Source organism: Andrena cerasifolii, chromosome 1 (assembly GCF_050908995.1).
Source record: "Andrena cerasifolii isolate SP2316 chromosome 1, iyAndCera1_principal, whole genome shotgun sequence".
Classification (NCBI taxonomy): Eukaryota; Metazoa; Arthropoda; class Insecta; order Hymenoptera; family Andrenidae; genus Andrena; species Andrena cerasifolii.
In genome coordinates, this window is record NC_135118.1 from 14,521,946 (window position 1) to 14,536,417 (window position 14,472).

At 44.8% G+C, this 14,472-nt stretch overlaps 1 protein-coding gene across 1 annotated transcript in view; it reads left to right on the forward strand.

The window, feature by feature from the left end:
- Positions 1-11,580, forward strand: part of LOC143376019 (uncharacterized) — a 61,920-nt gene extending 50,340 nt beyond the window's left edge. Inside the window, exon 2 of the mRNA XM_076826243.1 lies at positions 1,840-11,580. Coding sequence (XP_076682358.1) covers positions 1,841-2,701 — 861 coding nt within the window. The 5' untranslated portion in view covers position 1,840 and the 3' untranslated portion in view covers positions 2,702-11,580. The remainder of the gene's footprint in view (positions 1-1,839) is intronic.
- The last annotated feature ends 2,892 nt before the right edge of the window (positions 11,581-14,472 follow it).

Here is a 14,472-nt window from a genome sequence, read left to right on the forward strand (position 1 = left end):
CGGGATAATATTATCGGAATGAGCTGATATTTGGTGTAGCACAAAAGGAACACAACTGGGGGTCTCCTTTCAAAATCAAAAGTCGTAAAATAACTGGCATCCTAGACTCCATACTATTAGTGTCACGAAAAGTTAACGTTAGCATTGCAGGGTTAACAAGCACAGAGTTGAGCAGAAACGTCTGTCTTTGCAAAGGTTTGTAAAAGAACAGTCACTTCGTAATCGCACCTCGACACGGCTTTCATTTGCTTGTGTAAATATTTACCGCACATCGAGCAGAGACAGTCGAAGCTCAGTTTCTGCAAATGCAGGCGAGTGTTGTCTAGACTCAAGGATACCTGTCTGTCCCCGTTTATTTAGGTCAGCGTACGTCAAAACTGCCCTAGTAGCCTGCGCATTTCGGCAGAGCAAATTACATATTAAGCCAACTGTTTCAGGACAGTCTCCAAATAATAGCGGCGATTAATTAAATTGTTAGTTGCAACTGGAACGTGCACGGAGTTATGCATTGCACGTACAGAGCGAAGGAGGAAGGAAACGAGGTGTAACGGAATAACGAGTGTAGCGGCGCAATAGAGCTTGTGACCTAAACCTTCCCATCCGCGGGTCGTTTACCAAACATCCCAACGATCATACTTTCCCATTTCGACGAGACGCTGCCCCAGAGATCTTTACCGAAACATTCATCTCGTTTCCTTGCTCCACGTCGCTAAGCTTCACGGTGCCGAGGACGGTGAAGCGCAAGAAGAGAATCTCCAAGGACACCGATGGGCAGACATTCGGTAATTCGTTAGCGTGCCAAAGCAAATTAACGCGCGATTCTATCGCAGTGCATCCTGTGAACCCTGTGAGCGAACCCTGTACAGCCTTTTGAATTACGAACTTTCCAACGAACGATCGGCAAGACCCACAAAAAAAGAAAGGGAAAGAAGTACATCCACGGAGGCGAGCATTGTTGGAGCAGTAAGATTCTCGTGAGCTGGAACGAAGGAGTCCGCTTGAAAGATCACGTTACCCTTCGGTTATTTATTATAGTAGTCCTCGCTTAGCTAGCTGGAACATTCCCTGCTCCTCAAAACTGAGAAAGGACACTGGATCCAGTCGGATGCATGTGAATGAACGCATAGAGCGAGCAAATCGTAGCGGAAATAGCTAAAGAGTAACCCTTAGTGCCTGACTGCTCGAGGCTCTCTCAAAATTCTACAGAATCGAGATAATCGTGAAGCAATGCTCGTCTCCGCCTGTACGGGTTGATTCTAGAAACTGGATCGGACTGCAGCTCCTTTCTACGCAGAGGTAGAGAGAATTATTAAAATAGAACGTTCCGTTTGACGAGTTCCACCTCCCCATGGCCATATGTTTCTTTCAAAAGGCAACCCCGCGTTCTCTGACGCGAATCAGTGGCTGGTTACTTTCACAGTGGCGGTCAAAAGAAACTTTCACGCTTAAAATTTATATCCCAGAGTAGATCGGCGATACCAAGAGATCCCAGTATCAACATTCCCGCGTAGACATATAAAAACATGAGCATGGAGAATCCTTTCGACCGCCACTGCTCGTAGTTCCGTTCGCAAGACCACTGCGGTTCTATCTTTCCAAAAAGAAGTATGGCCAGGGGAACGTGAAGCTCGTGAAACGCTGTTACGTTTCTCTACCCTCGCGTGTAAAGGAGCCGCGGGGCCAGTCCAGGTTCCCGAAGCCACCCTGTCCGAATGCGATGGGGAGACAGAGAGGATTGGAAAAGTAGCCGGGGGGGTGAGAGTTGACGCGCGGTTACGCACGGTAGACCGGTGTAGAAAGAGATTTGACTGAGCGAGGGTTGTCTTTCCGGTGTTGCAGGATGCACGCGGTTGGATTGCACTCGGCGCTGGCCATCAAGCGTCAGAGAAAGCGCCGGGACGAGCAGCGTCGTGCCCGCGAGCGTCGTTTTAGCGCGCAATCGGGCGAGAGCGGCCTGACGTCGCCCAGGGCATCCACCGGTTCCTTGGACCACCACTCGAGGCACCACAAGACTGGACACCCGAATCGCTCCGCCGGCCAGGGCATGCTGGACACGAAGGTGGTGACGTCGATCGGGATGCTCCACATAGGCGTGGTCTTCCTGGTCCTGGGCGCTTTCCTGTTGATGAGCGGCCTGTTGCCCGGCGACCTCGCCCAGTGGGGCACCAACGCATCGGGCGGCTGGTGGAACGAGCTGGTCGCCGTCGGCCTGTTCGCCATCTTCGTCGGCGTCTTCCTCATCGTTCTGAACCGGGTGATCGCTAAGAAGGAGGAGAACGATCTGGAGGAGTACGTGCAGAGGCAGCTGACCAGGTCCAGGTCGGGGCACAGGCTCGAGAGGGACGCGGAGACCGGAGGGCTGACCACCAGACACGGTAGAAGGGCCAGGCAGCTGCAGCAGGAGGCATCCGCCGCGTCCATCGAGACGGAGAACGAGAAGGACTCCGGATCACCGCCCAGGAGCCCTCCGCCAGCGTACTCGCCGCCGCCAGTCCTGAACGGGGATCACCCGGTCCAGTCGTCACTGTACCTCGAGCAGATCACGGAAGAGATCAGTGACCGTGTGGAGACGTCGACCACCAACAGCTTGAGCCCTGGCTCGCCGAGCGAGACTAGGGAACTGTTGCAGAACCCGCGGCACTCGAAGCAGAACGGGATCCCCCAGAAGCCGCATCGGCCCGTTTTCGTGTCCAGGATCTAAACCACTGGCGATCCTCCATTCCCCCCGATCGAGACGCCTGAAGATCGAATTGCCAGAGGATCTTGTAACGGGGAATGAAAATTCGGGGGTGATTTTCTACTACGACGAGCGTTTTTGTAACCCGCTCGTCGTCCAACGCTGTGTCCTTTCTACCTTTTTCACCTTATCTCGTCGAAATTCGGGACGTTGGACGACCACTGGAGTTTGTTTAGAAGTCGCTTGACGATGGCTCTCGGGTTACGTGCTAGGCCGGGTACAGACTTGAGGCACGAACGGGAACGCGGCAAGCCGAGGCAGAATGTGCATGCGAATGTTGAACGTCCGTGAAGTTCACAGACGCGCAACACTCGCAAGCTCGTTCTGCCTCGGCTCGCCTCGTTCGCGTTCGTGCCTCAAGTCTGTACCCGGCCTTAGAGGGGAGGAATATAATCGGAGGAATCTAGCTTGGATTCGACAAAACATTCCATTGTCCAGGTTGTAATTCCCCGTATCGTTAGCGCGCACTGCTGTGTTGAAACGGAGATGGAACTTTGAGCTTGAGCCTTTTGCAGCCAGCCTCTCGAAGTCATCGAGATCTCGCTGGTTGCTTCCTTCTTCTTCAGGCAATGCGTGAAATTTTGTTTCGCCGCGTTTGAGACGACGTGATCGATAGACGAATGGAAGGCGATCGGTTAATGATTGCGCAGCTTGGAAAGTGGGACCAAGGTTTTGTTCACGAGGTACTATAGTAATTCCATTTAGCGAAACTCACAGACACATTCCGGACGATCAATTACTTATCAATGCCCGTATTCGATTGTTATATTTTCCTCGTGCTCTACGGTCGTCGATGCACCTGAATGGCCACGAAGTAAACGATCCATTAAGACGTCACTGTGCAATCTACTGATTTCAACATTCAGGTTAGCGGTCACTAGCTTCGCTTCGAATCTGTCTTCTTCATATTTCGAGATTCTCGAGGAAACGTAGTTAGACCCCCGGCATTCTCCCAGGCGGGACATGATTCTACTCTAAGCAATTTCCTGCCAGGAAGTCCTGCAGGAACGATATCGCCGCGTGGAAGGAAAACGTGTCCTTTTGTGTACGTGGCTGGTTGTAGCAGAGAGTCTAACGAGATAGAAGAGGAAATCTGTTGACGGCTGGATCGCGGGGCTGAAGCGACGTTACCAGAGCAGGCTATGAAATAACGACACGAAATAAAATTTCACTCACTCGTCTGTGTTAATCGACGCAACCGGTGCGTTATTCATATCGAATATGGACAAAGGAATAATGATTGGAACAATCAAGGCGACGCAAATGGTATCTCAGAGACGGAACGATCACGAAGCACAACACCTGGCGCACAGTGTTTCCAAATAACGTCGCACCAGAAGTTACCATTACAGTCCTCGCACCCGTGCAAGATCTTGCAGCTCGAGGTCTCGATAATTTCGAGTGAAACAGCGAAGTCAAAGTTGCCAGACTACTCGACGCAAAATGACGATCAGACTGTGGAATAACACAACGACACACATACAGGATTGAGATATCGCGGCGAGCGGAAAGACGTCGTCCAGCACGGTCCGTGATCGTTAAGAAGACGAAGAAGCGTATGCGCAGCCTCGGCAACCACTGTCTCGCAGCGATCCGCGCGGAATTCTCTCGCCAAATCCATCGACGCGCTCGGGAATCACGGCAGACTAAGTGGGAGCTGTGACTCAAGAGTAGCGCGGACAGCGGGGGACGAGCTCTGCGACGAGACGATTCAACTTTTCGTCCATAGAAGCTTTCCCAGGCTGACGACTTTTAGGGAAGTTAAGGAAAGTTTCGATCAGGTTCCAAGCCTCGTTAAGGAGATCACACGGAGTTGGGTGCAAGGGGATCGATCGAGGCGCGGCATTGAGATCTCGCACGGTATTCGAAGGTGGAGCGGGAAATATTTCGAGGATATTTCAGACGTGAGATCCTGGCGTTATCGAGGAACGGCAGGATTTATGAACTGCGCGTGGAGGGGATTTCTCTTTGGGAAGGGAGGCCAGGTCAGGAAGGGTGAGGGGGTAGAGAAAGGATTCGATGGAATGCTCGGTTCGATATAGGAAAGGAGTCCAAGAGGGAGGAATGGATGTTAAGGTTGATTAGAATCGACTTAAGCAACAAACGCATAATAAAAAAAAAACATGCGCTCAAGGACCAAGATTTAATTAATTCGAGAGGAACGGTTAGGGAGACCGTTTCAAGGCAGATCGAGGGGAGTGACGTCGTGGAGGAAGAGGGGAAGCGCCGCGTGGCCGATGCCGCGGGATATCAGTAATTAATTCATCGATTAATCATCTATTATCCGAAATTCCGTTCGATAGACGTTTAAGGGAGTAACGGAGAACGTTTTCAACGCCAACATACTCATTATACTTAAATATATATTTACTGGAAGTCGCGACAACGTGTCTTTAAAGCAAGCACAATTTATCCGAACGAAATATGTCCTCTAACGTTTAAGCAGAATGATCTCGATGTCACCGGTCTGATATCAGTCATTGCACTTGCGACAGTGGTTCGCGTATAATTTACAAGACGTATGTATATCTCGCGTAGCCACGTACGTATATAGCCTCGGTCGATAAGCTCCATAGATACCTACCCGGATAGTTTAATTGAGGGTAAAAGTTGGCAATCGAACAATCCGCTGTCCTCGGATTAGATATACGAATTCAATCCGACTTGAATTCAATTTAAGTAGCGCATTACGTTTCCCGCCCCGTTCGACGCGATCAGGCATTCCACTTAAAACACGTAGCCGTAGATTATCATTTTACAAACTTCGTCTCAGAGTTCCTTACCAAGGCTAAGGGACTGTTGAATCGTCTTGGAGGTTTAAGTAGAATTTCTAATCGACAGCAATATTTTAACGTGTATATGAATACGTGTCGTTACAGTGCCGTTAATCTAGAGCAATTCTCGGGTGCGCGGGGGTTGGATTTTTAAGTACGTAATGATCCATTGGATATCTATTTCGAAGCTACTACAAGGTACCTTTGTGGTCTGGCGGTAATTTCAGTTCGATGGACATATTTTCCTTTGGCAGCAAATGGTTCCGATGAAAACCACTTAGGAGAGTCTCTAGCTTACAGAAGCTTCCGTGCAACGTCGAGGATTGCCTCTAGATTCTAACAGGATTATGTTGCTTTCCGTTCCATTCCCGACACCTGTATAGCCACGGAGTTACCGCGTTAGGTATTAACCACCAATTTCCCCGGAACGCATTCGTTCGAATGCGTTCCGAGCTCGTACGCGTTGCATTTAAGATTGTTAGAGACTCCAGGCAGCTACGATCTATCCGCTGTTCCGAGGCCGCTTCTTTGGAACACCCAATGTCCAGTGACTGTCAGAGCAGCGCCGTTAAGATAGTCCGTAATTTTAATACGCTACCACCCCGTTTTACAATACCTCCGGTATTTAATTACGTACGCTAGCTTTAGACGGCGAGATAGTCGAAAACGACCCCGTACTTACTTCGTAAAATCCGATCGCCATCCACGGGTTAAGTTGCCACACGACGACAGCTGTGACGCACGTGTCTCTGATAGAAGGCTTCTGGAAAGCCCCGGAAAATTCCGCGCCAGCGGAGACGTTCCCGCGTCTCAGGTCGTTTTCGAGGATCTTCAAACATGAAAATTGCCACGCTCAGGCGCTACCATTCTGTGATCCAATGAAAAATTAATTAAACTCATACCGAGGAAACGAGAATAATGTTCTTTCGAAGAATCTTACTCTGTACATATATATATATATACACACATATACATATAGATATGTTATTATTATTATTATACATCTCTACCTTTTTTAAATTGGGACACCGTGTAATTGTTAAAGCGCGAACCGGAGGGAAAGGGAGAGAGAAAGCGAGACATAACGAATGAAACAGAGAAAGAATAATCGGTGTCCTCACTGTTCACACTCCGCGTAATTCCAAATTTTTGTATGCTCCTGCAAAGCTGAGAGAGAGAGCGAGAGAGAGAGAAAGAAGTGTCTATTGTGAGTGACTTTGATGCGAATCGGTTTTGGGCGAGGTGTGCTCACAAAGGAAAAGAGATAAAATGATTAAAAAAAGGAAAAGGGACAGTGTGATTTGGTTCTGATTGAATGTTGAGTGAAAGTGCCTTTTGCGATGCGTTTCGTATTCCCGTTGTCGCTTTTCGGTGTTGAAGGGAACGGTCCTTTATTTGTTAGCCATTCCGTTTGATGTTAACGGCAACAGGAACTGGATCGAGGATATTTATCAGAGATCCGAAACGTTAGTTTCCATCGTTTCCTGCGCACTTTATCATTCGCGCGCGGAAAACTTTCCATGTAATTCGCGATGTAGTTGAAAAGTGGACTATCATTCCCCGTCGAAAAGTAAGGGGAAGTTGCGGGACGAAATTCCTCTCGTGCGAGTTCTTGTTATGCAGGCTATCCGTGGCCGTCTATATTTATCGCGCTCGAAAACTTTTTAACGCGGCTTCCTCGAAAACAAATGGACGAACGAGCGAAATGTCATTACACGCTTTTCGACTTACTTCGTTGCGAGCCATCGACTGCTTTTCCGATTACGTCGCGAGCCGCGGCTCAGCTTGTAGGCGCGTATGGTAAGTGACTTTAATTCCCAGGCATCGCGCAGTGACATAACACCCGGAAACGAGAAATGCTCTCCTTAACCCTTAACTGGTATACTGTTTTTGGCAAACGTGACTGGTATACTGGGGTCGTGGCAGACCCCAAATAAAAAAGGGCACAGAAATTTGTAAAGCCGACGCTAGAGCAACCACTACGAATATTTTCTTCTTAGGTAATGCAGAAAATAATAGAAGCGTAGAAAGTTAAACTATTATTATAAAATTAATTAGAAATTCAGTTTACCAACTTAGGCAACCGAAAATTGTACATCGAACTTTGGGTATTTGGGGTCACGAGCCACCCCAGGATACCATTTAAGGGTTAAAAGAGGAGTGTTTGAAGAAACGACGCATTGAAATATCGAATTTAAATAGAAATCAGTAGTCAGATAGTCTCGAGATTTCCTGAGTGTTAAAGTCACTTATTGGGCGTTTTATACTTTTGAACTTCTGTCGTTCGTGCGCCTGAAGGGGAAAGTAAATGATTCTGCGCTCTGTTCGGTCGCGAAACACCCTGTAGAATTTCGTTGTCTATATAGATTGCATTATTGTTTGATACGAAGGCGCGTCTCGCTTCGAACGATTGATTTACTTCTTCCATTCCTTCGAAACTGAAAGGCTGAAACTGCAGATTAACTTTAATCGTACTTGTAGGTACCTCTGTAGTTCTCTCGTGTTAATTTACAAATTTATGTGTCTACTCTAAAGGCGAACTAACACTGTATTGTACCGGTCGTGACTTTTTTATTGCTGTATACTATAACATGAATTTTTAATGCACGAAAGATTTCCTGTTAAGAATATATATATATATATATATATATATATTATATATACATGTATCTGCTCGTCGATAAGGGTGTTGGGGGTGATGCGAATTGACGGGTTGCATGGCACATTGGGTTCGGGTACAGAAATATCCTGAAATAAGTGGTACAATAATACTTCGATATAGCACCTTGCGCACACTTGTAGGGTGCGGGAGATTTAAGCTTGAAAAAAGAACACAAATCTCGCGTTGCGTTCGAAGCTCTCTTCGAAGGCGCGTGCAGCAGAGTTGGGCAAACTGTAATCTAATTGCAAATTACGATTAAAATGTAATTGTGTAATCAAGTTGACAAAATTGTGGCCAACTACCTGAATTAACGATTACAGAAAATAATATGTAATCAATTACACAATTACATTTTAATCGTAATTTTTAATTAGATTACATTTTGCCCAACTCTGGCGTGGAGCCAGTAAAATCGTACACAATATGAAAATTTTAAGAAAAAACACTCTGCTCCTTGTACGCTACATTTTAGCTTCGTTATACTTGTTACCACATTATAATTATTCTACATCTCTTTGAGTATCTGTTGCAAGCTACATCGCAGAATGTAACACTAAGGGAACATTCAAAATTACCAAACCGAAATGTTTAAATCAACGTGTCTTTTAAAATCGATGAATCGCGAAAGGAAATATTGATTCCAAAGTGGTATCATGGCGAATTCAATAAAAAACGCAGCAGTGATGTATACATAGAGTAACTGTGCCGATTGCTACCTTTATTAGTAGCTCTATACACTATTGGGTTGCGCCCATACTTTTTCCAATATCGGCTTCGGTAGGCGTTGGTGGCCACTTAAAAGTCGAATATTCCCAGTTTCGCGGTGATCCTTAATTCCACTTTTCAGTTTATTACAACGCCTCTATTACAGAGAAAATGCAGATGTCTGATGGAAGCAAGTTTGTTCTACTTGACACACTTATACTTTCCTCTGTGTAGCATTTTATTAATTTTTCCCCCTGTGTTCCACCTTAACCTGTTTCACTTCGACACATCCAACCACGTCTCTTCTTCCCCTGCACAAAAAATAAGGGGAAAGAAGAAGCAACTGGCGTTGATGGTTCCCCACGAAGAGAGCCTCGAGCACAGACCGCTCTGCAAGAAAAAAGTTCATCGCGACTTTTGCGAAATTCGCTCGGCTATTTTCCCCTCGCTTTTGCGGGTATGGGAATCGTGGGGAAAAAATTCGAAGGTTAATTAAACGAATACGCACGGCTTCTACGTGAGTGGCGACTCGCGTACTGGTGCTTACTATAAGCATGACTATAGTCCGAATAAAATCATTTGGCTGCTCGAATCTAATCATTTACGCGCAAACTTATTGGCACGCTGAATAAAGTACGCAATGTTCCCACTATTGATCACTGGAGTACGAAATTACTTTGCTTACGCGCTTGTGACTTGAAACACTAAATAGGAGGGTGCACCGAGGTCAGGTTCGCCTGTGTGGTTCAAATTTTGCACATAGCTGTTGCGCAGCGTGTACAACAATGTGTTAGACACTTAGGGTGCGATACTTAACAGTTTCAGAGATAACGTGGTGAAAGTTTCGCCTTTTCCACGCACACGTGAACACGAACAGTAATTAAAACACAGTAGCTCAACTATAATTTATGTAGTAATTACACGCGTATATGTACATTTTTATTAACTTTCAATTATATCCACGATTAGCTGTTTAAATTGCTCTCATTCTAACGTATACATTCCTGTACAGTATTGAGAGAAGCAGTGGCGGATTTAACAGGGCGGCGGATGAGCAGTTGCCACCTGGGCCCCTGCCCAGAAGGCCCTAGGGCCCCATCCGTAAAAAAGATTATGATTTTATCTAAACTATATTTTTTTCTGTATTATTACACTGAGCCCGTTTTCGGTAAACTGCCGCTTTATTTTCCCCAAAAAGGGCCCCTGCTCAGGAGGCCCCCTAGGGCCCAGTCTTCACAAAAAAATTATGATTTTATCCAAACTATATTTTTTTCTGTATTATTACACTGAGCCCGTTTTCAGTAAACTGCCGTTTTGTTTTCCCGAAAAGGGACCCCTGCTCAGGAGGCCCCCTAGGGCCCAGTCTTCAAAAAAAATTATGATTTTATCCAAGCACTATATCTGTTGTCTATACTTTTCTGTACATTTACCCCGTTTTAGTAAACTACCTCCTCGTTTTCCCGGAAAAATGGGCCCCTCAAAACGTTTGCCACCTGGGCCTTTTTCTTAAATCCGCCACTGGAGAGAAGTCGGAACTTTGAACTCGATTACTTTAAAGAATTTAAAATAGAGCGCTCTATACTCTGTACATTTAACACGCCACTAACCGCGGCACAAGCTAACTGTATACACACCTTTTGTGAGTAACACCGAGAAATATGACAAATAATGAGTACCTCGAATAAGGAATAAGAGATATCCTGTAACAGTATTCATCGAATACAATGGAATTCCCAACTCCGAGTATTCAATTCCTGAGGCCCTCCATCTCGATTCTTTCTTGAGCCCGACTATAGTGCCATTCGCAGTGGGGGGGAGCGTCCCTGAGCAGCCAGTCGGCTTTGTCCAGACTGTAGCGATTCGTGGTCGCGTACATTCTTTGGCGCGGGGCGTTCCACGAAACGTCGATAGAAAGGGACATTTTGCGTGCCTCCGGTACACAAGAACGATCCCATCGGGACGGCAATAGACTCGCATAAGTTCGCCCGGACTATCGATTCGACGGGAGCTCGAAAGAGTGGACAGGGAAGGCGGGAGACGATTTCGCGCGAGGAAAAGGCTTAAAAGGGAACGAATTCCCTCCCGACACCGGAATCGGAATTTTCGTAGTAATAAGGAATCTGTCGATCGCTAGGGAGGACGAGCTATATATTGTCATCCCCCATCGGCGGTGTTTCGAAAATTTATTCAAATGGAATTGAAAGGCGATGAAGAATAATGGCTACATCGATATAGGCGTTATAGAGGGGCGTTGAGCGATGGGGGTGAACGACGAATTTTTTAGGTATTAAGTGGAGCGAGTGATTCTGACGTTTTCTATTATCATAAAGGCGAGTATGTACGAATTAATGGAAGGGAGCCTGCGTTCGCTCGGGTGCGACGAGAATCGGGGAAAAAGTCAGAAGAGATCCTTTGAACAAGTAACTTAACGTGTAATCTTATTGTATGTACAAGCTGTAGGATTGTAAGATACAAGATAAGAGAAGGGGAATCGGCGAGGTGGGCGGCGACGATCTTTATCATTGTTACAACTCTAATTATAGCTCTTGCATACATTATTGCAATACCTATTACTACCGCAACTATAATGAATAGGAATTAATAAGCTTTCTTATGCCGTTTCTCTATTGTACCACTTATATACACCTGAATGCACGACTTTTTCGAGAATAAATCTTTATGAAACGCTCCAGTCTTTATAACTTGGCTGTTCTTTTTAGATCTCTATCGAATACACCCTCGGTATATTCGCATCCTTTAGATAATTACTAGGGTTCATACAAAATCGACTATTGAAAAAGAAACAGTTAAACCTGTTTTCAAATTTTCACAAAAAAAGAAATAATTAAAGCGGTAAAAAAATATTTATACATATTTTTAAAAAATTCAGTTCATTTAATACTCACGGAACTACATAAATATAACAAAGAAAAATGTACACCATCCAAAAGCAATTAAAAAATAAATAAAATAACTACAATCCGTACCAAGTATAAATTATAAATCTTTATTTCATTTAGTATTTTTCTTCTGGAAAGAACTCACGAAGATTAGTTTCGCAGTAAACATTTACTACACGGTTGTGCCCGAGGCAATTCAGAGTCAAAATGTTAACATTTTTAATTAAATAATTAATTCAATTTTACATTTTAATTCCAGTAGCTAAAATCGGTTTTGTAAATTTGAAAATAGGTTTTAGAATTTTATATAAAAAAACGGCAAGCCCTAATAACTACAAATAATATAATTTGGAAGGAAAATTCGAAGAAAAAGAAACAGAAATAGGAAATCATAATAATGCAAATGTAAGAAGGCGATCGTCTATCGCTTTGATAGCTGTTTTTAAGCTTGACCTGGACTTACTTTTAGCAGCATTTTGGAAATCAACGTGGCGAACAGAATCCGGGGAGAAATATATTTTCTGCTTATCAGAATAAGGTGAAACGTAATCTCCAACTTAAACGACTTTAATCGATTGCATAAACTGTTCGACAACCACATTACGGCTGCAGGATATGATTTCAAGCGCGAAGCTATTTAGAAACCTAATAGCGAGGTAATTATTGTGTACGCGCCGTGATTCGATATTACCTTATCGATAGCTCGCCAGCTATGCCTGCTGTCGGCGCCTTGACGTACCCTTGCAACGAACGAGGATGTTAATTATAACGTACAATTATAGCACGTCTCCTGAGGAAACTGATTTAAACTGCTTGAAACCTGAAGACGAAGGGGAGCTGATGGCCTTTACACAGGGTGTCGAAAAAGTGAGGGTCGTACTTTTCAATCACAGTGGTGGTATTTTCACGTATCTGCGTAACTAATTTAACAACCCGCTTTAAGTATCATGGTGGTGTCACTGGGCTGTTCTGGCAACTCTACAATTTATGGGACATAAATTTAAAGATACAGTAATTATTCCTAATGGAACTTTCGCATTTTCCTTACCGTTCACGGTTTACACTTTCCTTTCGCCACCACTGTAGATACATGCACTGATCCTCGTTGTTTCGTTTAAATTAGTGGAGGTTCGACTGAAAAAAAAGTGGGAAAAGCTTGCCTTTCAGCAACCTCGGGAAATGGATGATAGTACAGCCGGCTCGTAGCGAAGACAGTTTTGTGAACTGGTATTCGAACTTTTTTCCTCGCCGTTTGCGCGATATGGATTTTTCGCTGGTCGAGTACTGCGCAATGAGACAAATTCAACGACCCGGATAAAAACTTGCTTCGGTCTCCTGCTTTATTACTCCACGAAGCCGTGGCAGCGTTACACGTACACGTATGCCCCTCCGTGACGTTGTGTTTTGAATAAGGCGTCGCGTGGGAATCTTCATCCTTCAACATCAAAGTTTACAACCCGGAGCAACGAGCGTGTCCTCTATATTCGACACAGTTCGTGGAAAATGTTGTACAGTATATTCTTTTATTGCAGCATTACCATGCGACCCAAAATAATAGGGGATGTTTTTATGCAGCCTTGAGGATGCATTTGCCAAACTACACATATATGTTCTTTGTAGAGATGGAAAGCCTGTAGCGTCTTTGGGAATTTTTTGGACTCTGCTTTTAGACTCTGCTCGGCATTTAGTTATTTATTTAAAGAAAGGTACCTCCCAAATTTTCGTACTGATATTCAAAGTTCTCAGGAATTCGGGGAGAAAAGAAGCCTTTAGAACATAAGGGTGCATCGAGGAAAGGGTGCATTGATTTCCAATATGGTAAACCAAATTGTGATTACAGAATATTAGAGAATGGAGTCCATAAAAGATTTAATTTAACGGCCAGAATTTTCGTCGAGTTCAGCTGTGTTAAGGGTAGAACGTTTATAAGCAACCACCACGTTTTACAAGAAGAGAGAGGGGAAATATAGCTCTGCAGGAAGCCACGTGTGGCCATGGTTTACGCGGATCTGATTTAAAGGATCCGGTGAAGTGCAAAGCTGGGATTCAGTTGGAAAGAACCAATTTATTTCTTCAGCACAAGGTTCTTTTTCATCGTTATACTCTCCACTGCTCCGCGCGGTTTATCTTAATATATTTCGACGCCCTTTAAAATTCAAACGGACACGCAAAGGGGACAGGATCGGTGTAACGCAAAATTTCCTGCCAAATCAGAATAAAATTGTTATCTGGAAATTCAGGATTATCGGGATATTATTTTCCCCCTTTATAATATTCAGCTCGAAGCTCATTAAAATAATATTTCGCAGGAACAAAACTGTATTTACGAATTCGCGATTACATACATCTATACAGCTAAAAAATTAGAAAATAGCAGGAAAAGGATCATCGAAGAGATTGCATATAAAAATTTTTGAAAATTTTGTGAATGTTGTTCTCGAGGTAGCGAAGGCAGAAATGGTTTTACTTGGCGAAAGGGTGGAGTGGCATTTTGAAATGGTAGCAGGTGATCAGGAAGGTATACGAAAGCGATTGCACCATCGTTGGCCTCGGTTTTACCGTCGATTCGAGCAACCCCATAGAACTCGGGTACGTTGGAGCTGCCTGGCCGAGCCCGGAGGGTTGAAGAGGGTGGATATAGTGACGTATCGACCGACGAGGTCACCTGAGGTCACCAAAGTTCATAGCGTCTCC